The sequence below is a fragment of the Amyelois transitella genome, chromosome Z, assembly GCF_032362555.1.
Source record: "Amyelois transitella isolate CPQ chromosome Z, ilAmyTran1.1, whole genome shotgun sequence".
NCBI classification, from domain to species: domain Eukaryota; kingdom Metazoa; phylum Arthropoda; class Insecta; order Lepidoptera; family Pyralidae; genus Amyelois; species Amyelois transitella.
Window position 1 is genome coordinate 5,655,077 of NC_083535.1, and position 26,900 is coordinate 5,681,976.

The 26,900-nt window shown below is 34.5% G+C and overlaps 1 protein-coding gene across 2 annotated transcripts in view; it reads right to left on the bottom strand.

Moving 5' to 3' along the window:
• Positions 1-26,900, bottom strand: part of LOC106134047 (LON peptidase N-terminal domain and RING finger protein 3) — a 41,600-nt gene that overhangs the window by 9,771 nt on the left and 4,929 nt on the right. Inside the window, exons 2-6 of one of the 2 annotated variants that reach the window (XM_013333999.2) lie at positions 25,287-25,329; positions 23,704-23,754; positions 10,424-10,890; positions 10,221-10,340; positions 9,970-10,049 (exon numbers count right to left, since the gene is read on the bottom strand). In XM_013333999.2, the coding sequence (XP_013189453.1) occupies positions 9,970-10,049; positions 10,221-10,340; positions 10,424-10,890; positions 23,704-23,754; positions 25,287-25,313 (745 nt within the window). In that variant the 5' untranslated portion in view covers positions 25,314-25,329. Of the gene's footprint in view, positions 1-9,969; positions 10,050-10,220; positions 10,341-10,423; positions 10,891-13,444; positions 13,700-23,703; positions 23,755-25,286; positions 25,330-26,900 lie in introns of those variants that run through there. The other variant, XM_060953517.1, reaches the window with a different exon arrangement.

Here is a 26,900-nt window from a genome sequence, read left to right on the forward strand (position 1 = left end):
AATACGCAAAAAGTATATTCCCTTTTACTATACATAATAAACATAAACAAAATAGTTTTTTACAGATTTATCAATAATAGATAAGGTCTCGTTCAGGATAATTTCATTTTTCGTGCATCTCTTCTTTCTCCTGGCTTTAGTCCCGGTTTCGTTCTCACCACTTTGGAGAGGAGCCCAGAGATTGCCTTTGACCATGGATTCTGGAATGGATGATATCACGCTTTTACACGAAACGATTCCCATCTGACCTCCACAACCTTTACAGGAGAACCCGACCAGTATTTTATCGATCATCGTTACAGATCAAAATATGCAGGTTTCCTCACTATGTTTTCCGTCTCCGTAATAGCATCAGTTAGTATTCAATCTTATGTACTTACATCAATTCGAAATTAGTCATTGGTACATGGCTGAAGTGGGATTTGAACCTGTTCCCTTTTTGCGCATCACGTATTTTAACCGGGTACCTTACCGATGCGACCACCGACGCTATTACTATGATATTAATTTATTCACGCATTAAACTGACGGTAGTCCGAAACGATTTTCAGAATCAAAGGTAAACATTATGTTTGTCGTAAGTAACAAAAACAACGATATTAAGTGATCGCCTGTTCTTCAAAATACAAGCGAACGATCATGTTACTAAGAAATAATTAGCAGTTCCTACATAACGCGCCTAAATGGATAACATTTCAAATGTGATCCAAATCCAACCTTGTTTTATTATATACCAACTCGTAAAGGAATATATGATCACGATCACTCTATGGTTTCGTTCTAAAGTATTATATAACTAGATCAACGTAACATAATAGTGTTACCTACACATTTTAATAGACTAAGAACTCAATTTGTAAATTGACCGTTCACAATACAAGTGCAGTTAACGAAGCCCCGACCTTGAGCCTAGGTTTTCTTTTTACTTCACATGAGGATTATATAACAATGACCCTGTAGTAATGACTGCGATGCCATAACAAGAAGGCGCTCGCGCACAACACGCAAAACAGCTACAGAATTAAGACTGCTCGCTCATAGTGATCTTTGACTCGGTAATACTTTATTCGAGGAGGACCCAAATCCATCGTTATAAACATACAATTATGACGTTTCCCTTCAAGGTAGACAGAGTCGACAGTCTCTAAAAAGACTGAAAGGCCATAATCAGCTGGATAGCTTTGTGAGGTAAAGATGAGATTTAGATAGTGGCATCTAGTACCAGTATATGTTTAGTGGTAAGACCACAAACCATTGATAAGGAAGATGCATTTGTGTTGAAGAAACGAATGTCCCTATCTGTCCTACGTGATCTAGATAAGATAACCAGATTTGATTAGGCCGGTGAGCACATTGCCGGTGAGCACATTGCCGTTTACACAATCGCTCAGTTATATGTTTTAAATTATTTACCTATTAGTTAAAAATCTCATAGACCTGAAATAAATAATTTATTTATAACTATCTGATTGGCATGTATTTCAGAATTTCACAATGTAAGTTAAATTTTAAAATCGATTTACCCAATGTCATTTAAACGACATCGTTTAAACATTTGAAAATGCAAATCGCAGTGCAGACGAAATCGCCATTCAAAGGCAGCTCAGGAGCACATTATATTGCAAGGAATCTTAGTTCCGCCATGTCTGTCTAGCTGCAATAATTTGAAATGAATGCACATTTTACTCGCGCCAAAGTAAAATAACACAATCACAAGTACAATATTTTTGGGTAGCTAAAGTAGTTACAGCTCACAATATAACATTGTTTTATTATAATTCTACCAAAGCATACATTTGGCGTGACCCACTTGATCAGTATATATTGAAGTACCACAAGCTAGTTTAAACATAAAACTGTGAGGCGATTCGGAATGCACTAGAGGACCAGTTTTTTGCAATGGTGTGTGATACTCTCGTAGGTTTCAAAGCCAACCCGTTAAACAAAGAAGCTCAATACGTCTGTGACATTTGTACGTTCCGCTACATAATGCTGTTATATAACCTAGAATTGAGTCAGAGTTTACTATTACGTAAGTGTATTCAGCGATAAGAGACTAGCGGTTCTGTGAGAATACATTTATGTACCAACGTATTATGACGATAATGAATACTTTATTAAATTTTAAATATTTGGCATGAAAAATAAATCATCTATCATTAAGCTAAATAGCTGAACGTGGCCATCAGTCTTTTCAAGACTGTTGGCTCTGTCTACCCCGCAAGTTTTATAGACGTGACCATATAATAATAATAAATAATAGGAAGTAATAAATAGGGAGCGTGGCTAGTGAAATGATGCAGTCTCTGCGTACTATTTGAAAATAGGCATGATGTATTTTTAAGTAAAAAATACTTTCTTAAAACTCATAATAACGAAATTATACTAAAATCAACCTTGTAAATCATCGCCCTACGACAAGGCTGATCTTTAAAGATTTTTCTAAAGTAAGTAAACGAACCTCTTTTATATCATAAAAACTTGCAGACTAAAAATATAAGAGAACTCTTTAGTTTGTCAAATTATCTCTCTGCAAATTGTGGCCAGATATTGCTTTGAAACGAGATATAGGTACGTATCGTACAAGGTAGTGCAGCCCGCCTGCCTTTCAAGACCTGCGCTCGTCCTCTTTGAGTATTTACGTTTCAAGTTCGTTATCGGCACAGTTGACAACGACCTACCTAAGCCTTTCATGATCAGATCGACGATACGATAACATAACTTTATAAAGACTAATGACAAAATCTGAGAAGTATTAAAATTTAGTAAGTAGAAGAAAAATAACAAGATAGGCACTGAAAACGTGACTTTTAAATAAAAAAAGATTTTTAATTTTTTTTTACACATTTCATCAAATGAAATAATAATTTAAAAAAATCGCTTCGCAAACCAATACTATAAAAAAAATGTTCTTTTTTTATTATTTCATAAAACACATTGATTTATTCCGTTATTATTTATTTTTGTTTGTCTGTGCATGTGTAAAAGTCAAAGATCGAGCGAAATATTTATCAAAGCATTTTTATTATCCAGTAATCTTCTTCTTTTAAATGTAAAAATTCAAATCGTGAATGCTAGAGCAAAGGCTAATTATTTAATCAACAGGGAATGCACTCTTAATGAAAAGTGTAATGCAAATTAACAGAAGTACAAATAAATATTGAAAATATAGACGAAGAATGTACAGAAATAATCTGAAACGCCGAGCTTTTTAATTGCATTCGATAATGAAGCCTGTCGAAACGCGAGCACTGAAATGGATATTAAAATATTGTGGTTCGTTCGCATACAATGTAAATTATTGTTAAAGCGAAACACTTTAGCAAAATGTAGGATTGCAAAGTTGCAAAAAATATACAGAAATAATAAGTAAACCTGGCAGAGTGGGTATCGCGGAGCGCAATGTAGGCTTCCGTAGAAGACTAGAAGCCCATCACAGTAAAACAACTTTATTTTTTAGGTCGCAACCAAGATATTTTGTGTGGTAACTATTTGTAAAAAAAACTCAAGTATATTTTATAAGTTGGTCGTCTTATTTCCAACTCGCAAACTTTTAAAGCATAGTCACATCAGTTTCCTTTTAAATTTATTATATTACTTGCTACTGTCAACCATTTTCAAAATTCCGTTACAATAAACTTTTTTACGTACCAGTGGAAGTTTTCAGAAAAAAGTAGCCTGCATGTGTTGCTTTTGAACTATAAACTACTGGTTGATTTTGTCAAAATTGGCCAGTAGTTTTTGGGTTTATTGATTAACAATTCAACATTTGAGAAACAAAAGTATATAAGTACAATTATTTTCTCTTTACAATATTAGTATGGATATTTCGCAAAGGGATTCGTTAATCAATTATAATGTCTATGAAAACGGTAGAGAAAGGCGATGTACTGTACAGTATAAATCAAATTCGATATGATGGTAAACTCTCCTGTGTGGCCCACTGGACATCAAAAATATTTTTTATAAATTACGACTATAGTTGGTCCGTTGGCTCGTTTAAAATCTGCTATGCACAGACAACATTTACACAGACAGACATACAAAATCAAATAGTTCGATTGGTGGTTAAAAGTTATCAGACAGACAAATTTACGCAAACAGACATGTCGAATCAAATTGTTCCATCGGTGGTAAAAAGTTATCATCAAAACTAACTAGTTGTGTTAGTGAACGAGAACTTGAAAATGGACAAAACAAAACGTTTGCCGCATTTCGGTAAAGCTTTTAACACTTGTTGCACCTCACTTTGTATAACAAAGTGTAAATAAACTTTAATCACTATTCTATTCTGGATTTAAAATTCATTTAGTGAGGTTTAACTATGGAGAGAGCTGTGCTTAGTGGTTTTCTACGTGATCATATCAGGAATAGGGAGATCTGCAGGACGAAAGTCAGCGACATAGCCACTGAGCTATGCACTTAAGCTGTTAAGTCAAGTCGGCAATAGACAAAAGATGTTCTCGGATGGCGATAAAATGAAATACCATCACCCACACTATCGTCCGACGACCGTAAAAAGCAGTTAGAAGATTAATTTCCTAATAGTCGATTTAAAAACTAGAACACCATATGTGACTACTGCACTCTAGAAATTTTAAAGGTACAAGTTGTCGTCTGGCCGACTCCACATGAACTGATGAAGTTGTCCCATAGTATTGTGTCGGATGAAGATATACATATAGACCATAATGGCCCGATTCTCTCTAGATTGCTAAACTCGGCTTTGGAGGTGTTCGGCCGACGAAGCGAGCGAAGTTACCAAATCACTGGTTTTAGCAACTACAGTTACTTAATCGCCCGTCGCTGAGCTACAGTTTGTGTTTCTATACGAATTAAAACTTAGAGAGAAAGCCTTGGTTTGAAAAGGGATTGGTTATTAGGTCAGTGTAGAAATGGGGTCATCAGGACCGTTAAACACAAGCTGAGTCCCTGTGAGCAATGGCTTAAAAATATAAAAAAGTGTGTTTTAAACTTTAAAATGGTGGAACCTTGTACCTTAACTTGAGAAATTAGTTCTTCGTGCAAACCTTTATCTATTCTACACACAGAAGTTTATTCACATGCAGGATATTTTTGCTCTTTTGGTAAAAACTCTTCAATAATGTAGAATTTTCTTAGATCATTAGAAATTTAACAATTTACATACATGACATCCAGAAGCTCATTTGGAATTTATGGGGACATTGAGAATTATAAATATAAGGAAAAGTGTAAACTCCAATGAATTATGACTTACCTGTTTCTTATTAGTATTTTTAAAGATATTCAAGACAAATACGAGTATTTCTTTATCGGTATCTCAGAAATAATTGGATTTTAAAGTTTGTAAAGCGTTTTACTTATATTATATAATATTCGAGGAAACACCTACGATGATGTGGGAGATGCATTGGGTGAATATCTGTGGATGGAAGTTAGTTAGAACTTAGTTATTACTTACTAAGTTAGTACGGAACCCGCACCACAGGGTGAAACTTGCATTTGACCGGTCTTTATACATATGTGTCATAAACATCCCGAGTATAATCTTTATCCTTATGTAATCACTAGCTTTTGCGCGGGGCTTCGCTCTCGTGGGAATCTCCAGAAAAAAAGTAGGCTAGGTTACTCCCGAAGGTCAATTCTATATATGTGCAAATTAGTCAACTAGTTTTTGATGTTATTTGTTACAAAAATATAAATATTTTCTTTTTATACAATTATTACTATGGACAAAGAAACAAACTTAAATAACGAAAACCCCAAAAATAATATAACTGTCTCAGGACTCGAACTCATAACCTATGCACGTGCTGCATATCATACTGGTTGAGGAGTGTTTAAATTTGCTGGCAAAATTTTTAATTGTGTGTATTTACGTTGACAGAAATAAAAAGTAAAAAAAAACACTTGTGCCACATTTCAAGTTAATCGGGGAAACCATTTTGTTTCATACAACCTTTTTCCACCTTTTTAGGGGTTGATTTTTTAAGCTATTTTAGGTTCAGTTCTGTGATGATAAATTGAATGACTTTGAGGAAATATTACAGGCTTTTGTTAAATTTCCGTGCAGGTAGATCAAAGTTCGATAGCGGAACGATGTTTATGAAAACGCATGTATATTCAATACTATTGGAAACTAACAGATACGATACTCGTTCACGTAAGCACGTTTTCTATACTTAAATTTGACAAAGACCAAAAATGCAATAACTTCTCCAGAACTTACACGGTTCGGTAAGTTTGTGAAAATAAATCTCTTGAAAAGGGGTGAAGTTGAAAATGACAGTTTGTCTGCAAGACACGCAATTTCCTGTGTTAGATAGGTAATATAAAAATTCTAGGCAGACGAACTCGGAAGCACCAATAGAAAAATATTAAATTTCCCAGCAGAATTGCATCTTTCTAGCGCCAGTTCAAGTTGGGATGCTCAGGAAATAGTTTATACACGCTGGAACAAATTACCGGGCTTTAAAAGTAGTCTATTTACAGTATTGCTTGGCAATTTCTTTCAGAATTTCTTCTCAGTTCGAGCAGTGTTTTTTCCGGAAAAAATCAAGCGTGCCCTTTTATATTAGCTTTTTCCCGGCGTCACTCCCGTGGAAATATTTTAAATTCCTTCTTTAAGCAAACTCCTTTGTCTTCATAGCTTTCTTTTTGCTAAACTTAAATTATATCCATCCAATAGTTGCATATGTACATAGAAATATTTCTTACCACTTCGTATAAATGTTTGTTTTATTATGTAATAAAACATAATTATTATAGTACTAAGCATAGTATAATTGTATATATGTAATAACCATAAAACTTATAAATCGACGTGGTTTTGCAAAAGACGCGGCTAAAAGGAATTAAAATATTTACGTACTACTTGAAAACGCTCTGCAGCTTAGTATTCTGAATGAGCGCTATATGTTATAAAATATTCGCACTCTAAAGTTTATGCAAGTAAACGCAGAAAACTTCGCTGCATCAGTACATTTAGTGAAAGACTTTCTTTAAGAGGCTTAACGAATGGTGAAACATCACAGAAACACAGGGAACCTTATTAACCCCCTTTTGTCACTAATGAATTAAACTTACATATAAATTGCAATGAGCTGAAAGCCAGGCAATTAAATCAAATTCTCAATATATTGCCAATTTGCTTTAAGTGAATTTTACCCACCAATAATGCCAAATACTATTCTTCAATGTTTAATTTTTTAGTTATATCCAATCCACGGCTTTGATTATTTATAATTTCTAAATTAACCTTAACAAGTCTACCGACGGCGCTCAATGAGAAATTAATTATAGCATCGAATCAAGCCCACGAAGCGACAACCAAGTTAAGATAACTTTATTACTAAGTGCAACACGATAAAAATATTTATGAGACTAGTAAAGCGGAAATACAATTACGAGTTTATCAACGGCAGGGTGAAAAAGTTGTGCTGAGTGCCATCATAGTCTGTTTTCGTGTCGCATGGATAATCCAATAGGTCTTTAGCCTAGCAACGGTGTCGCGTTTAAACTCGTTTCGCAGCAGCGCGGGTTAGTGCACATAACCGTATTAAATAACGAGTATATCAGGGCTAAAACATTTTGCAGGGCCTGATTCGATTACTAGGTAATGGTGTATCAGCGCGACGACGACCTATATACAGAATAACGTAACCTGCGACCTGCGTTCTCCATTGCAAGGCATTGCAACGCGAACGCCGACAATAAGCTTACATAATCGCAATGTAACAAACAAATAGCCGATTTACATAATAACTCAGTTCACGATTATAGTCACAGACGCCCACGAGGTCCCGGCTACTATTATTACGGCAACATAATTATTTTTATCTTACCAGTTCTTATCTTATAATGTTACTGTTGAACTTGACAATTATTTTCCAAGTTATTTTCGGGGTATGTGTAATGGTAGCTATTATAGCTATGCATATTTACGTCCCTGGTATATCGAAAGACATACTTTTTTCTACAATTTTAAAGAAGTTTTGTTTTGAATTAAATATATTTTTAGATATTTACCAATATTTATGACCGGACTAGTTTTATCTTAAAACTAAGGCTAGCGAAGTCAGTGGAAAGTGGTGGATTAAAAGCTGGAAAGAGCCCGACCTCCGCGGCTTTACAGCTGGGGACGGAAGAAAGCGTCTGGGTATTCCTTGTGCTTGCAACACTTTAACCTATACATGAATTATTTATAATTTTATAGCAATAAATATACAGATATGATATCAGTTCAATAAGTTGTCTGCATTTCTAAATATTGTTTTAGTATTTGTTTGAAATGACAAAAATATTATTACTATAAAGCACAGAAAACTTTAAATAAGATAAAATTATGTAGGTAGGTAGGTATAGTATGTTGTACACCTCTGTTCCAAAAGCGTCGCGTCGTGCGTTTTGGGATTAACTAAACAAACATGTCGACGAAAACCAATGAAAGGTAATCTTTCACGGTTTAACAGAGCAAATTACGTAATTTTCACACTAAAACGTTATCGTGATTAGCTTGAAAACAAAGAAATATCATACCTTCTCGTGACGCGCTGGGTCGTTGTCTGATAACAACCAATTTATCGGTCACATTGCTATCAGAAATTCATTAACCAAGGAGCATTTTGAGGTGAGTATATTTTTAAACTATTGATAACGTACTAGTTAATGGAAGTTGCTAAATTACTTAATTTAATAATTGAAAACACATACTTTTTCTTTAATGTAATTATAAAAAAAGAGTCCATTATACCCTAAGAATAACCCACAAATCATGCGCCATAAACCCACTAACATAGTCACCCACAACCTACACATTAAACATTTGAAGTGCATTCTTCCGATTCAATTTAAACGAAATGGGTTGTTCATTTCAAACCACATCAATGCACTGGAATTTACATACATTGAACGGATAATTAAAATTTTAAACTTTATTTTAGTTGCTGACAACATGAAATATATCAATGTATTTGTTGACTTTACGCCTTTGACTACGTCAAACTAGTGTAGCGAACATGAGCCACCGGACCAAACTAATTTGCCTTCGAAAATCGATCTCTCTATGTTTACTTTACACAAGGTATCTATTGCTGTAGAAACAGCACACAGAACCAATGAGGATATGGCTTCTCTCTATACAGTATTGCACCTTGGTAATCAAAGCCATCATACCCTAGGCACCAAGCCTTCATCAATCTATCGGTATTTAAACCACATTTAAAAAAACTAATTTATTCTCAGATTCTATAAAATATGTATTCTAATAAAATTCCACATCCAACTTCTAAAGGTTCTCAATTTAACCATTAAGTCATGTAGTTGAACGTGGTCTTTCAGCCTTTCAAGACTGTTAACGAGTCTTTCAAGAGTTAAGACGGCTCCGTCTACCCCGCAAGGGATATATATTATTATATATTATTTTCAAAGTGGATAAATAGAGAACCTTCTTTTAAAAACTTGGTTGTAAAATAATAAATATATTATTGTTATATGGAATTATTTTAAAAACGGATATTTTCAGAAATTAATCCTTGTAAAAAGGGGAAAAAAATAACAAACAAAGACTTCATGGAAAAGTCTCAAATATAAATCCAGAGAAATGAAAAAAGTATTATTTACTTTTTGCCATAATATTAAAGAGTTGAAGACTGACCGGCCGTGGGACGATGTAGTTAAAAAGCTATTAAATTACAATAAATTCGCTTTTAGCAATTAGAGATTTATAAAACCCTCCTGAGTAACTAACTATAATATAATAGTCATATAGTGTTTTATCTTAAACGAATTGGTTGTGTGATTTGTGAGGAGTAAAATAATTGTAAATGAAACAACATCTATTAGTATTCAAATACCAGTATAGAAATAAAAAAAAAAAACAAAAGAAAAACACAGACTAAAATTTGTCCAGCAATAAGGAAATCGCTAATGCACAAACAAAAGTAAAAAATAATAATATATATTTATAAATAAAAACAATGCACTGACCTGCGACGTGCATTGGTACAGGTGGGTCCTGTCTCCGCGGCAGGTGGCCGCGGCCTTCTTGCGAAGTAGCCATCCAATGCCTGCATAAATAAAACAAAGTAAAATATAGTAAGTATAAAACATAATAAAATATATATATATATAATAAGTACTTAATATAATGTCTGTCTCTATGGAGCAATGATTTCATTTGATCATTCCAATTTATCAGATTTTTTTTTATATCAATATTATACGGAAATTAAAATTACCTGAAATTCGACTCAGTTGAAAGAATTTTTTGGATAAGCCCTTGGGCGAGGATGTTAACGCTGAGTTGCCACGGGCTGTGCGCCTGACCACAAGGACAAATTTCGTGACGTTGAATGCACCTGTCAAAAAAACGATAAGAGTTATTTTCGAAGTTCATATAACTGTAATATATTGTACAACAAAATGAACGAAGATAACTTACTCTAAACATCTAGTGTGTCCGCAAATCCCTGTGACGGGTGTGAGTGGCAGCAATCCGCAATTAAGGCATTGCAACGCGCGCTCGTCAATGGTCATATTTTCGCGTGCATGGAACATCAGGCGGTTTGCAAGAGCTCGCATGTTTCCTTCTTGCTGATGCCCTCCAGCATTAAAGACTGGTGAACCAGCGCGCCTTTCAGCTCCGAGGGGTAATTGGCGCTGGAAGTCTACCCTGAACACTGGGTTCCTGGCGTTGGGACGATTTCGACTTGTAGACGGAGGCTGCTCAGAATTATCGTTGTTACGTCTTGGTAAATTGTTGCCATTGTTAGGCGGTTGTGGCTGGTTAGCATTGGCTCTTCTTCTTCTGTAATGACGCGGCATCCTCCTTGCTTGTCTCGCCCGAGCGCGCGTCAAATATACTGGTCCAGGGATTGGTGAAAAGCAGAGAGGATATTCGACTGACACCTATAGACAAAAAAAATAATGTTTTATTCGTTTATACTTCAATACTATTATAAAGCCATCCATCCAGTTTAACTTAGCGATCAAATCTTGTCACTATTGGCTCTGCCTACCCGTCTATGTTTTTATCTAGTTTTTGAGCAACAACGATTTTTGTGTGGCTGGGGTCAAAATTCCAACCTCATCCTATTTTTCTGGTAACAACTATTCGTAATGCATTACTTGCCACCGCGGTGTGCTCGCCGCGCTCACACGCTGCTGCGGACTGAGTTTACAGTTTTGACCTTACCTACTTTTCTAAAACTTCTGGCTCTGTCTACCTCGCGAGGGATATAGACGTGATTATATGAATGAATTACTTCTGATGCTTTATCGCTTGCCGCCAGGGCACACTTGCTACGTTCGCTCGTTAACCTAAGCTACTTTTCTGCTTAAACTCAACACCTACCTACACCTACTGGATAATTGTGGTTTCATTCGGATATGGAGTACCTACGCAGTTCAATTATTGTCTATTTATCTCATTTATTTGATCTTTACTATTCAAACTTAAATAAGAAAGAACCGGCAAGTAAGTTCGTGCACGAGTGTTCGACACACTCGTGCACGAGAGGCTCCGAGCCTCTCGTGCACGAGTTCGACACTTGGTTGGAGTCGATGGTACGGAGCCGCTCCGTACCATCAACACGTTTGTTACTAAAGTATTTATTTTATATATTCACGTTTCTACTTTAAAATTACGTTATTTGTAAGTGGGACCTTTAATAATTACTTTATTGTTATTTAATTATTTATTTAGAAAAGTAAATGTTTTGTAAAAATTTAAATCGTCTACCTGTTAACAATTATAATTGAGCAAAAAATACGAAAAAACACGTTTAATGTAGGTATGGAGACTCCTCAATATTATTTTATTTTAGATTTTGTTGTTATGGCGACAATGGAAATACTTATTTATTTAAAATTTAAGTTTTCTAGCTATCAAGACAAACAAACAACAGAAGCTTAGTTATAGTATATAATTTACCCGTTTTTAACTTTTTAGGTACAGAACCCTAAAAATATCCAACTATAATACAACATTCTTTTCAAAATGATTTTATTAATTGATTTGCAACCAATTAAATATATACTGTCATATAAGTCGTATTTTCTCTATAAATATAGTTATTCCAGTTACTACCAATATTCTCAAATTAATCCAACATATTTTTATATTTTCAATGAAAATCAGTATGATTCTTTTCATTGCACTCAGTGACCCAGTTGTTACGTTCTTGGGTAGTTCGATCCTCAGCTTGGTGAAGTTGAAAATGACCGTTAACTAGTTCTTTAGATTATCTTTAAGTAGAGACTCTTTTCATATTTTAATATTACTAGCATTCGCCCGCGCTTGCATTCAACAAAAAATTTTGTTTCTAACGGATAAACTCAAATAATTTGTGGGACAGCTCCACAAAGCTCTCTTGGGAATTTCCAGAAAAAAAACGGAGCAAAAAAATGTTGAATTATTGTCTGTCTTTGTGCCAATATCCTCAAAACATTTTCATTAATACATTAATGTAGTAAGATAATTTTAATCCGTTGGGCAAAACGTTCTTCATACTACACAAATCTGAATTCAGGTTTATTTGGAAACGTCAGTCAAATTTTCTTTTTTTAAAACACAGGATTTTGAAGCGGCGATGTTGAGCAACAAAGCCGGTTTTTGACGCCGTTTTGTGCGTTTGATAGTTCGTCGATAACGTTGTACAGTTTTGATTTTCAGTGTAAATTTTACGTTACATTTTAAGTTACGAAAAAAAAAACACAGAGAAGCATTTAAAGGATGTTTTGAAAACCGCTACAGGAATTTTAAGGACGGTGAGATAGTATTACCTCATATATTTCATTCTAAAATATATCCGTCGGAACGCTCTCGCCAATTCACTTTGAGGTAGGTCGCGGGGTTTATACGATTTTGTATCCACAACGAAGTGAAAAAAATACACTTTCAAGCTTTCATGCACTATTTTATTCCTGGAATCAGCGCCATTGATTTTTGCACATTATTTTAAAAGGAGGTAAACATTTACAAGTTTTGGAGAGAATCATAAAAATAGGTAGGTATTTAGATTTCTGTCCAATAAGTTAAACCTTAAGTAGGTATGTTGCAAAATCCACGTAAAAGCGAAGCAAAATAAATATTGGCACGAAACGGGTCTTTTTTTTTAATTTGAAATCATGCATAAAAATCTCTCTTTAAAGCAATATAATAATATACAGCAAGCAAAGAATTACGTAAAGCTAATTAAATTGTTATCTAAATATGGCCTCACACGAGCTATAAGCTTGTCACGTAAAACATGTTCTTATCTTTCATACTGATATGCTGCATAACGCTGATAATATAGCTGAAGTTTCAGAACAAAGTAAAAATAATAAACAAGAGGCGAAGACGCTACACAAAAAAAATAGATAAAGTTTATGTACTTTTACTAAGTAATAAAACTTTGTTTGAATAAATTTACTCGGAAGAAAAGTGCGCAAGTTAAATAAGAAAACGCAAACAACGCACCTCAAAAGTTGAATTGAAGCAGCTGCAACATTATCCAAAACGGAATTGTGTCACTAAATCGCAAACGTTCATTAGAAATTTAAAATAGCACTAAGTGTTCGTAGTTAGCCATCGTCGCATGGATATCAGCGCGCGCGGTAATACGTGGGCTCCGAGCGGAGCGGCGTCGACGAATAAACTGTGAACTTGGCCCAGTGATCGGCGGACCGGTCGAGCGCAAGCAACAGGCCGCGGCGACGGCAAGCCGGTTTATGCAATCGAGGCGACGGAACAGAACAGAACAAACCCCGGCGGGGCGCTGTTCTGCAACACACAGCTGCAATCCGTCCTGAATTCAGGATTATCAGAAGGATCTCTCTCTCTTTCTTTCAAAGCCAAAATTACATTTTAAGTTTGTACATCAGATATTTTACGACCATTCTAGGTTTTACTCCTAATTAAAATCAAATGAATGAATGCAAACCGGCACGGAGTTCTTGGACGCTCATTACTTTGACTTCAAAATTAATTCTGGCGAAATTTTCTTACAAACTTTACCAAGTATTTAAAAGCAGTGACGGTAGCAGCGCCAAGTTAATTTAATATAAACCGATCATAACTGATGGTAAATTATATAAAATGTCATTTAGAATATGACAAATCCATCTTTTTCTCATGGATGTCGAAGGGAATAAACTTGGGTTTCTTCATTAAGACGATAAGCTTACAACCTAAATAAATGTCAATGGCCTTTCTGTCTTTGTGAGAGTGTTGGCTCTGTCTACCCCGTAAAGGATAAAGACTTGATTATAAGTATGTTTAGTTATTTTGTTATGATAATATCGAATCGGGTAAAACAGAATATTACTGTAAAATTCACAAACATTTTCCAAGGAAAGCAATCTTTGAAGATACGATAAAGAAAAGCAATGGAACGTTTTACTCAATACGTGATTTCTATGAATAAGTAACTCGCGATTTGTATCATGTAGTATTTTATGCAGAACCTAAGCGTTGCACTCAAAAAGAGTCTAGTTCCCGTAGACAAATGGACCCGTTTTGCGTGAATCGCTTCATAGTATTTCCAACACTTTCTGTATAAAATATGACTTATATTACATTCCGCCAACATAAGTATTGTAAATGATGCCGAAAGCGCAATATGTGTAAAAGACGAGCGTCTAGATAAAGGTGAGAGGACGCAATAAACGCGTCGCAAATTGTTACATCGCTTGCATTTCGTTACGCTGCATGAGACGAAGGAATTGTAATTTTTTGTGTACTGTACTCAAAAGAAATTTAAATTTTTTTCTTATTTGATAGTTACTGAAATTGTAATGCAACAAATGCGAATGTTAAATAGCAAGACTTCGAAATGAGTATCTAAATAACTGCGTTGATTGATTAAAATAAATAAATCTATGTCCATCTGGTTAAAAGGAGTACTTAGTTCTAGTTCTACACAAAACTTTAAAAATAAAAATTAATTTTCTTACATATATTACATATCCATTGTTCTGTAATATAAGCCCTAGCTGTATATAAATGCAACATACATACATACAATTACGTCTATACATATATACTTGCGGAGTACACAGTCTTGAAAAGACTGATAGGCCACGTTCAGCTGTTTGGTTTAATTGAATTGAGATTCAAATAGAACACAATAAACAGAAACCCAAGTTTATAAGGCTCCCTTAGTCGCCTTTTACGACCTCCATAGGTAAGAGATGGAGTGTTCCTATTCTTTATGTATTGGTGCCGGGAACCATGCGGCACTTATTATTTACAAAATGCCAATAAAACAGACACTACGAATAAACCCAAGGAATGGAAAGAATATAAGTAAATCTACTAAGTATAAGATCAAAATATACGCCCATGACTTGACCATTGATATCTCTATGTACATTACGCACTAGCTGTTACCCGCAACTTCGTAGCCGTAAAAACAAATCTGTGTGACTATATCAATAAAAAAGCTGACCCCCTGTATTTACCGTTAAGATCCCATATTAAACAATCTTCTAGTAGTATCACTCATTTAATATACCTTCCAAATTTCAAGCCTCACTCAACACAACAACAACTATACCGCAAATGAAATTGACATACGGACGGACGGACAGACAGACAGACCGACAGACAGACAGACAGACAAGACCTAATATTAAGGTTCCGTTTTGTAATTTGACTAGGGTACCCTAAAAAGGGTAGCCTTATATTTTCCACCGTTAAAATGTTAATCTCCCCAGAATAAATACGTATAATTGTACTAACTAGTAACTTTCTCACTTCATAAAACTACCGTGATTGTTCCTCGTTGATCTCCCTCGGGCGAAGCGATGTAACTCATCCCGCCCGTTGTTTAATTTTGATATAAACGTTTCTATTTTACTTTACCCATCACTTGGCACTCAGCGGGACTTGATCATCTACGACACTTTTTGCATAGCATCAAGGCAAAAGCAAATCGTTTCGTGTAATTTAGATTTTTGAAACTAACACTGGGAATTTTTTAACAGTTGACTCGACAACTGAACGTTAAAAATTGCAATTGAAAGATTTGTTAAAGCAGTCGTACAGGTCGTACTGCGGCAACATAGGCCCTTAGGCCGAAATACTGAATTTCCACACTGCTTTTTGGTACAAATTTCCCAGTTATTTTCACGTCAATCTCTGGGCAAATTGATGGCTGCCCGATTTGTTTTACATCGCCGAATTACATTTCATATTGTATTTATTTTCTTAGGCTATAAAGCTAGAAATGCATTCATTTTACATTTGCTGAGTAAGAAAATCCGAGTGAGGAAAACGACATCTCACGAGCAAACACGGTTAAATAAAGGACAGCTAAACTGAAATTATGTTTACAGTTATACAGACTTACAAATAGATCCAAGAATACTTCATTAGTCTTTTGTTCCAGCTAATTATTTTTTCTTGTTAATGTCGTATTTATTTGATAAAATCTCAGGATAAAATCAACAAACCTTTTAAAGAGAAAAATAAAAGTTCTTGCTTCAATAAGAGGGATTTACCTAAATAATGTTTACTCAGAATCCAACAGCCTTTGTTTATTTATCTAAAAATAAGTAAAAATAATACCTGAAAATTTTCTAATTTATAAAACCGGCATTTCTTGCTACTCGTAGCTATATATATTAAAGTAATACTTATCCTTTAATATAATCTGTTTACACTAAATATTAGTTGGGGTTTATAAATATATAGTTATACAACGCAAATCTATCAATTATAATTGGTCATGCCAATATATTAGCCCAAGAGCCCGTGAACGCCAGACATACCTTATTTTGTAAAAGCTGAAAGTTTCTGTAAATATGCCTCTAGTACAGGTAGGAACGATCCCCACCTATGGTACTCAGGCAGTGGTTGCTTTGGCAGGTAGCAGGTAATAAAGGTATACTTTTTTCAACCTGAAATTCGTTAATTTGTAAAGCTCAATTTTTTGATATTTTATCCGTAATAATACACAAACTCGCGTTACTCATTGCCAGACACCTACTATGGTTGCAACCCCTTGCCAGACACCCCTAAACTATAATATTTTGTAACTCTACTTACGTCATTTTGTAAAATCTGAATTTAATACATATTTTTTGGGAAATTATTCAAACAAAGTTTCTGAAGTAGCCAGACAGTTTTGAAGGTTCTATTATCCTGCCAGACGCATTGGAGTGAGCAAAAGATGCAAGAGTGCGGAGTATATGTAGTAACTGGAGCGAGTGAGACAGAGTGTTCGGTTTCTTGCGACGTTTCATTGCGCATCAGCTGTCGTTTATTTTAGGGATGTGACCTGATGAATCAATCCTCAAAAATTCGATATTTTTCCAAAATGTTTTTTTCACTGTAAGTATAAATCAAATTCAGAAAAAACAAGACAAATGTTCGAATTAACGATCTTTTTATCAAATTCTTTTAACAATTATTTTTATTACTATTATCATCAATGTATCAGATCAGGTAGAAAACAAAACATTTATTTTCAAATCTTTTTTAATCAAAAACAATAAGATAATTTGACTTCAAGTTCCCAATGATTAATACCTTACCTTTTTAAAAACAACAATCTGTCAAGTCTACCGGGATCCAAGCGGTTCCGCTCATCATTTGCTATGTTTCCAGCAACTGAAAACAGGCGCTCACAAGGAACGGATGATGCCACAATAGTCATATACGTCATGGCTATTGATGGTTTTTTAGCTCTTGCCAGTAATGTTTAGGATCATATTTCAGGTCCACGACTGCCTGCGATAAATAATGTTTAAGTTCGTCATTTAAACCCTAAGTTTCCTGTGCAAGTGCATTATACATAGAAAGTTGCTTTTTGACAAGCAACTTGTGGAAATCCCATATTCCTTTATTTAAAGTAATAGATTAATTTCTGTTGTCTGTGGTTGCTAAGTATGTTTGGGATGTAAATTAAACAATTTTAAACCATAACGATATGTATGTTAAGCTTAAAATCGAGTTATAAGTTGTCTCGGACGGTCGGCCCACATGTGCGCCACAGCAGATTACGGTGGTGGCGCATATAGGTTAAAGAATATGATTATAATTTATAAACGTAACAAGTTTATTGATGAGAAGTGAGGCGAAGGAGACTACACATACAGCCATCTTGCGAGGTTTTGAGTAATCAACCGGCAGCACTCTTGTAATACGGGCCTTCAATTAATTGTATGGTTTAAACCAAAACAGAAAAAATCGTATCTCGATTTTAGAATGTCTGAGATCGATTCACGAGATCGATTCAATGTATACGATCGATTAAAAAGATCGATTTTTTCGCTCCAAATAATCGATCTTAGATCGCCATCCCTAGTTTATTTTGTATTGTTCAACGGACGGTTATATACGCATAGTAAACTGTCCCACTCGCTCCAGTTACTACATATACTCCGCACTCTTGCATCTTTTGCTCACTCCAATGCGTCTGGCAGGATAATAGAACCTTCAAAACTGTCTGGCTACTTCAGAAACTTTGTTTGAATAATTCCCCAAAAAATATGTATTAAATTCAGATTTTACAAAATGACGTAAGTAGAGTTACAAAATATTATAGTTTAGGGGTGTCTGGCAAGGGGTTGCAACCATAGTAGGTGTCTGGCAATGAGTAACGCGAGTTTGTGTATTATTACGGATAAAATATCAAAAAATTGAGCTTTACAAATTAACGAATTTCAGGTTGAAAAAAGTATACCTTTATTACCTGCTACCTGCCAAAGCAACCACTGCCTGAGTACCATAGGTGGGGATCGTTCCTACCTGTACTAGAGGCATATTTACAGAAACTTTCAGCTTTTACAAAATAAGGTATGTCTGGCGTTCACGGGCTCTTGCTCTATATGTAACGAATATGTCCTAATTTCTTATGTTAAATTCTTTGAACTTAGAACAAGAAAAATAATAAGAAAAGGGAATCGCGTTTACTTAATATACTCATAAACAGTACATAAAATATACTTGTTAATATAATATGAGGTAGGTAACTTATATATCCCAGCATATCCGATTTTCTCTATATAAATTTACGCTTTCCACCTGTTTATTTATCAGCTAGCACCAAAACCACAAAACGGACTTTGATGTGGTTTCCACCATCAGTTAAATTACCTATTTTTACCGGCAAGATTCTTGTGGATCTTGTAATCGTGTTTCAGTAGACAATTTTTGATTTTTAATAAACGCCACACAGTTACCTTTTTGTTAGTGCCGTAAAGAAACATAGACCAATTATTTTTATTTCTATACTAAGTAAATAATGATATAATTTTTAAATTTATTATAATATAATTTAAATATATTTTTTACTTTTTCTGATTTCTATAAAAGACGTCCGATGACACGTTGTACTGTGTTGTTACTGTCATCATTCTCTAACTTGTTACAGGAATAGAAAAGGGTATGTTGAGATGGTTCGGTCATGTGGAGAGGATGAATGAAAACAGGTTGACTAAGCAGATATACAAGGAGAGTGTGGAGGGAAAGGTCGGAGTGGGAAGACCTAGACGAACGTATCTTGATCAAATTAAGGACGTCCTGGTAAAGGGTCAGGTCAAAAGTACCCGAAACCGCCGAGCTTGCAAGAAGAGAGTTATGAATGTGGATGAAGCGAAGGAAATATGCAGAGATCGTAGCAAGTGGAAAGAGGTAGTCTCTGCCCATTCCTTTCGGGAAAGAGGTGTGATTTTATGTATGTATGTATGCTCTCTAGCTTGCTAAGATGACAAATCGCAGGAAGAAAACCTAAATGTAGAATTTAAATGTATTATATAATTGCACCTACTTAATTCTGTTATTAAACTGTATAAGAGATAAATAATATTTTAAAGTTATAACTAATTATTTCTTTTGAAATTTTTTATCAGAGCAACTCTTTATTTCGACGTCCGCGCGGCGCAGTCTAAGGAGCGCTTGTTATCTGCATTAATTTAAAGCACGGAATTATAAAATGAAGCTCATAGAAAAACCTCTGTCTTATTGTTAAAATAAGGCTTTAAATATCTTATAGAAAACGCGCTACAATAAATATTGTTTTTATAACTACGAAAATTCAAAGAAGGCTTGTCTGTAGTAGAAAAATAAAAAGCTAGAGGATAAAAAGATTACTTAACAATTCCGCAAAATATTGTGACGACTGGCAAACAATCTATAATTATAATTTATAATATTATGTAATAATAATAATAAGCGACCCGCCCGCACGTATAGTTGTTATGGATTTTAATTAACCTTCCTTAAAAAACCTTCTTTCTAACAGGAACGAAATCCGTGCACAACTTTCCGAGATTAGCGCATACATATAGACCGAGGAAATACTCCGGACTTAATATGTTGTGATATAACAGAATTATTAACTGTACTTAATGGCAGATTAATTCAGCAAAGATGAGACAAATTACTTTGTAGTACGCTATATAAAACTCTGTAAAATAAAACAGTGAAAAAAGTATTTGTACTTACATTAAATCAATACAAATAATAAAACGGGTAAAAAATAATGTGTGCACATTGAGTATATTGAATAAAAAGAATATTACTATGAAGAAATACCGAGCATGAATTAAAAAAAAGACTTTATGTTTGTTTGTACACGCTAATCTCCGGAACTCCTGAATAAATTTGAATGAAACTTCTAAGTAAGAAAACAACCCCCACACCCCTATTAAAAGCAAGACATGGTAGGTCTACGTAATCTAATATTTTTTTGTTGACGAATAAAGTTCAAAGATCTGTAATATAATCAGGTGAAACCCTAAGACAACATTTACGCTACAACATATTTGAAACTTCCAGGTATAGGACGCGCGCAGAAGCTAGTGGTGCTACTCTGTCTCAGATACTCTGTGGCAAAATGGATTTAATATTGAAATTCGCAGAGTTGCCAAATCCAAAAAGTGTGTTGGTCTGAACCGGGGAAATACACAGCTCCATATACGGATATTAAATGTGCATCATAGTGTATTAAAGCACGTACATATGTATATGAATACAGAGGGATTAAACAAATATGAAATTCATTTGTCCATTTTCCCAATCAAAGAATCTCTTTGACCAATTTTATTAAATGAAAAATCAATGATTGGGGCTTTAATTTAATAACTTTATGCAATAGGTATTACTCAGTATCAGGTATTATTTTACATATAATGTCATACTCATCAGCCTATACCTACCTGGGGAGGACCGGGTCTCCCAGGGTCTATTTGTGACTAGGATTCAATAATTAGAATATCGTAGTTTACTACAGAAGCAAATGCCGGCTGACCACCCGCGTGTCGACTTATTATGGAAGATCAATTCCAGCGAATTTCCTTTAGCGGGTATCAGACCCATTACCCGAGTGTGAACCGGGGCTAGGACGAGGTCGCTAGGGTCTGGTAGGAAGAAGTTTCCTGCTGTGATAGCCACAGATTGTGGACAAGAGGATTTGAAGAAAAGCACGTCCTTGTTAATCACACCTTTACTCAAAGCAAACTTGTTTAGGGGAGGGTCCGCTGGACCGGATTGACTGCTACAAGCGGAGCCAAGAAGAGGGTAGCAGATTCAGTTGTTTGATTTTGAAGGTCTTCTCACAATGTTAAAGCATATGTAAGTAAAAAAAATGTAAAACACATAAAAAGTCATGGATATTTGGGCCGCAGGATCCGCGCTGGCGAGTCAGATAACCAGTCCGCCACCAACGCTCTATTGAACATGAACAATACCATTGCATGTACTGTAATATTATTCCTCGTGATTTTATTATTAATTAAAGTTGGATATTATAAACATTTTTTTTTTCTATTTGTGTATCGCATCCCAGATTTACTTTTCCCTGCGGCGAAAATGGATATTTGCGCTCGTAATATTTTTGCTGGATATGGTTAAAATAATTAATACAATTATTATGTACAAGTGAATAATATATTCTGTTGAAATAAATTAATATTTATTAACGATGGGTATCTGTAATATACTACTTATTATCAGAATTATATTGGTTTTACAGATCATTTACACAGACTCGACCAAAAGAAGTAATAGGCACATCAATAAAAAAATTAATACTCTTTTATGTCAAACGTCGTTAAAGGCACAAGATCATGCTAAGTATTCAACCTTTTATGAAATCTACGCTAATTCATAAGTATTAGGTATGTGCCTTGTTCGGAAAATATCACATTAAAAACATCTCTAAATTAAACTTCGGTGGTTAAGGGAGTTTTTTTCACAACATACTATTTCTAAGCCGCTTATACCAATGGGAGCCAGTGGTTAGATTGTTAGATTAGCTTTGACTCAGCTAGACTACTAGTTTAGACTGTGCTACAAAACAAACACATCTCAAAGCTTGGACTTTGGAATAGTATCCGAGCAGCATTGCTCAAATACGTGGCATTACTCGTATACGAAAAACATTCATTTAATAAACTTTTCTTGCGAGCTTGAATATAAACACACATAGATAATATTTCTGTGATAAAAGCAAACAAAGTTCGCCCACATGATCCTTATGTCGGGCAAATAGATGCTAAATTACCTTGAAAATGCGTCGTTTGATATGCTGTTGTATGCAGTACGAGTTGTTGTCAAGTCCATATATAAGATTGTTGCACGTATAAATTCTTTGAAGGATCTCTCACTAGGTTAATATCATCTCATCTTTTATAGCTACATTTTTCATATTTTCTCCAAGATTCCTTTCAATATGACCCTCGCCAGGATAAAATAAAATTAGAGTTGCAAATTTTCCAGCGCATTGGCTTAATGAATAGTTTCATTATATGTTATCGTTTTGTAGCATCGCTGGCCAGTCCAGTAAAAGGGATTTTTTTAAAAGTTTAATTAAATTAATACATTTTCAATTCGAAGTTAGGTAGGTAGCTAAAAGATCTTACGGATAGGGAAAAATCATTTAGAAACCGTCCCGAATTGGTTACCATAATCAATCGCGTTTAGGTTTAGCAGGATCAAGTCAAGAAAGTCAGACAATACATTGCTTCATCTACGATGTAATCGTTTGAGTGTGGTATCTGTAGAAAAAGCTAAACTAGGACAAGAGCCAGGTTTGATACAAAATATGAAGCAATAAAATTTAAAACAACTTTAACAAAGGTTAACTCCACTATTATTAAAGTTTCACATGTCCTGTTGTTTTACTGTAATCAAGTTTAATTTGATCCCGGTAACGCTATTCTATTAAGTTTATTTTTTCCATCCATATAGTCAGGTCATACGTCAGGCCAAACTGCGATTTGATATTTTAATCAAAGCTTTAATTTATTACTTAAAACTTGTAATCGAGACATTCCATACATGAACAAAATTTTAAGGCATGTTATAACCGCGACGAAGACCAATTTACACCTATGTAGAAAATTTAAAAAGCAATTTTCTTTTGTGCAGTGATCTCGGGTCTGAGGTCTCGGGTTTGGGCATCGAATAGTATATCTTTATAGTAGAACAAAATGTATAATTGACCCGAGACTCTATAACGTATATTTCTTATAGGTATATGCTGCGTGTGTTTTAACAATACTTAAAATAATATCAATAATACTTAGTGCTTCACTTCAACATATTTCTTAATGTTTACAGTTTATTTCCTTCATTAATATTTGCGTATACTTAATACCCTACCCCGCCGTTGGGTACGATTTAAGGGACTGCAAACACATACACAATAAAAAAAAATTACGGCGAAAAATTTATAAAATTGTCGTTAAAAAAACATTATAGAACATTGACGAATCATTTTATCTACTCACATTGGTAGGGCTGTCAACCGCAGTAATTCTTGTTTCGTCCATATCAGCCACCTGTGAATAAATATGATAATAATATATTAACCGAATATGTCATGTGCCGCGTGGTTCCCGGCACAAGTACAAAAAAGAATAGGACCACTCCATCTCTTTCCCATGGATATCGTAAAAGGCGACTAAGGGATAGGCTTACAAACTTAGGATTCTTTTTTTTGTCGATAGGCTAGCAACCTGTCACTATTTGAATCTCAATTCTATCAATAATCCAAATAGCTGAGCGTGGCCAACCAATCGTTTCAAGACTGTTGGCTCTGTCTACCCCACAAGGGATATAGACGTGACCATATGTACGTATGTCATTATTGTTTACCCAGAGGTCGTAGACTCAAATTGAAAGGTTTTCTTCAAGACGGGACAAAAATTTTTTTGGAACTAGCACTTTTCGTGTAAAAATAGAGTAGAATTATTTATCACAATTTATTAAAATATTTCGTTCTGTCTGGATTATGTGTGAGTTGAGCAAAGAAGTCGCTTGCCAAATCGCATAGGGTTTCCGAGCGAGAAAACTTTAAAAAAAGGAAAGACAGAGCGCTGTGTAGAAATTGGCTTTTTTGAAAATTTTTTTTAATGAACAAATTTTTAGTACATTTATCCTTTAGTTGCTTACTGCAATATTCAGAGGAAGAAAGCAGTGTACCAAAATTCAAATTCAAAATTTTTTTATTCATTATTATAGGATACTATTATATCGCTTAATAATTGTCGTATGGTTTAACAACTTGGTTGACGTCAAATAAATTACTTAAAAACTAAGTTTACTGCCGCTTCCAAGGCGTCAGTGCAGAAGAAGCGGTAACAAACTGCACTGCAGCATTTTCTTCAACAACGTCAACTTCACAATATTAAATTATACTTAGAATAGAATGTGGACGGGAGAATACATTGTTCACGGGAGATTTATATATTTATGAGATTTAATATTGAAAAAAGAAAAAAAAAAAAAATATATATATATATTATATATATATATATATAATAATATATATATATTTATATATATATATATATATATATATATATATTATATATAAATATATATATATATATATATATATATATTTTATGGATTGCCAATTTTAAAAAGATTTATGTACAGAGTGTACTGAAATTTTGATTTAAGTTCAAATTAAACTACAATTAATTACGAGGTTCCTGTGCCAAGCTCGAGCCAGATGTTTTTATCATTAAGGTAATCATACCGTATAAACTAACAGCGACTATCACTAAAATTAATGTTAAACGGAGGACCACCCTTCTGTTCTGATTGTAACAAAGAATAAGGATTTATTTCCATTAATCCTGAAGAGAGGCACAGCATAAAAATGTCAAAAGAAAATTTTGCAGCAGAATGGAACTGTAACCCACGGACGTGATGCGAAAAAGACAGACCATAAAATGTGTGGATTTCGAACCCATGACTATGTATGACACAGCATGGCAATAGTTATAATTTATTAAAAATATTACAATAAAAACATGGCAATAACGTTTAAAAAAGGCCAGCATTACTTAAAATACAAACTTACATTGATAGTGCTGTCTCCGTCTGACATGTTTGCTTGTGGCCATCTGTAACAAAAGAAAAATAAATTATTATTTATGATAGATACTATTTTGCAATTGAATATATAATAAGAGTGATATTTTGGAATGTACGAGTATGTAACATATCTTGCACCGTTACGGCTTCGTTGTTATTTGCGAATAAAAAACAAGGCCAAGTTCAAAACCAATGACAAATTGTAAGGTTGAAGAGTTAATTTCGATTTTCCTTACTGTTAAAATTATTGGCTAGGAAAATTTAGAAATCTACCTCAAATCATGATTCTTTTTTTCCAACTTCATATATAGATCCAAGAGCTTAGCAAAAAATGTTTATAGCCGAAATATTACAAAACTGTCGGTTTTTATCTTTTTAGTTTGGTCCTTACACACCTTTATCTTTTATAGGTAAAGCCAATATTCACAGGACTAGAAGAAGCCACGTTTAGCTGTATGACAATGTAATAGCCTCTCCCTTGATTTACTTACATATACAATCGGCGCGGGAAGAAAGGCAGCTGGCACTCTCTTTGTTTTTATCTCGCTACCAAACGCATAGTTGTTAATAAATGTAAAGATGTTTTGGTTTAATACCAAAGCTTCAAGGAAACAGGAAAGTGTTTAATACACTACCAGAGATGCCCAGAAAATTGAATAATTCATGCACTTCCAGGCCGCTAACTATAAATAATTAGAGTATCGGCAAATGCACTAAAGTTTTATTCCCAAAGGAGCTACTCGTATAACGATACGATACAGCCAGTTGCATAACCGTTTTTTAAACTAAGAACAATTTCAATGGCAATAGTACGGTACACAGTATAAGACTGACAAATCAACTGGTTACAGCTGTATTGCTTACGGTTACGCAAGCGGAGTAAGCGGTGTGGTTACTGCGTTATGCAATGCGACCCACTGGCACACTGACTCTGCAGCCTTAGCTTAGCAGGCCATAGGGTTAACAGATGCTCGATATTTTTTCTGGTCCAAAAGTCTTGTAAATGTTTGTGACACAATTTGTGGACTGCAAGCTACACGATATTTATCGGGTCCAATAGAGTTTTATAAATTTTAATGGCATTTTTTAGAATTCCAAGCTAACTGTATGCAATAAGTAGTCCACAAACTAGTTATAGCAGCAGTCTACAGTTAACTTCTCGGGTTATAGGGTTGACTTATACTAAATATTTTTCAAGTCCACATAAATCGGTGGCTTAATTTAAGTTATAGAACTCATTTAGTTTGAGGACTATGTAATATACCTTACATATAGATGCAAGGTATATTACATAGTTCTCAAACTAACTCTAGCAGCCTAGAGTTAGCGGGCCTTAAGATTAACAGATGTTTAATATTTTTGTGTCCAATAGTCTTATATATATCAGTCGTATAATTTGAAGACTCTCACAATAGGTTACTGTTTGCTACATATTCCACAAACTAACTGTAGACCCGGAAAAAAATAACCCTGTATGATGCCAGGACCAATAAAGTGTAACTTTACAAATTTAGTTTAATTTTAACAGAAGTACTTAGCAGTTGCTAGTTTTTATGCGTTTGAACAAACAGGCAGAAATTTTTAAGGTTAGGTCTCGCTC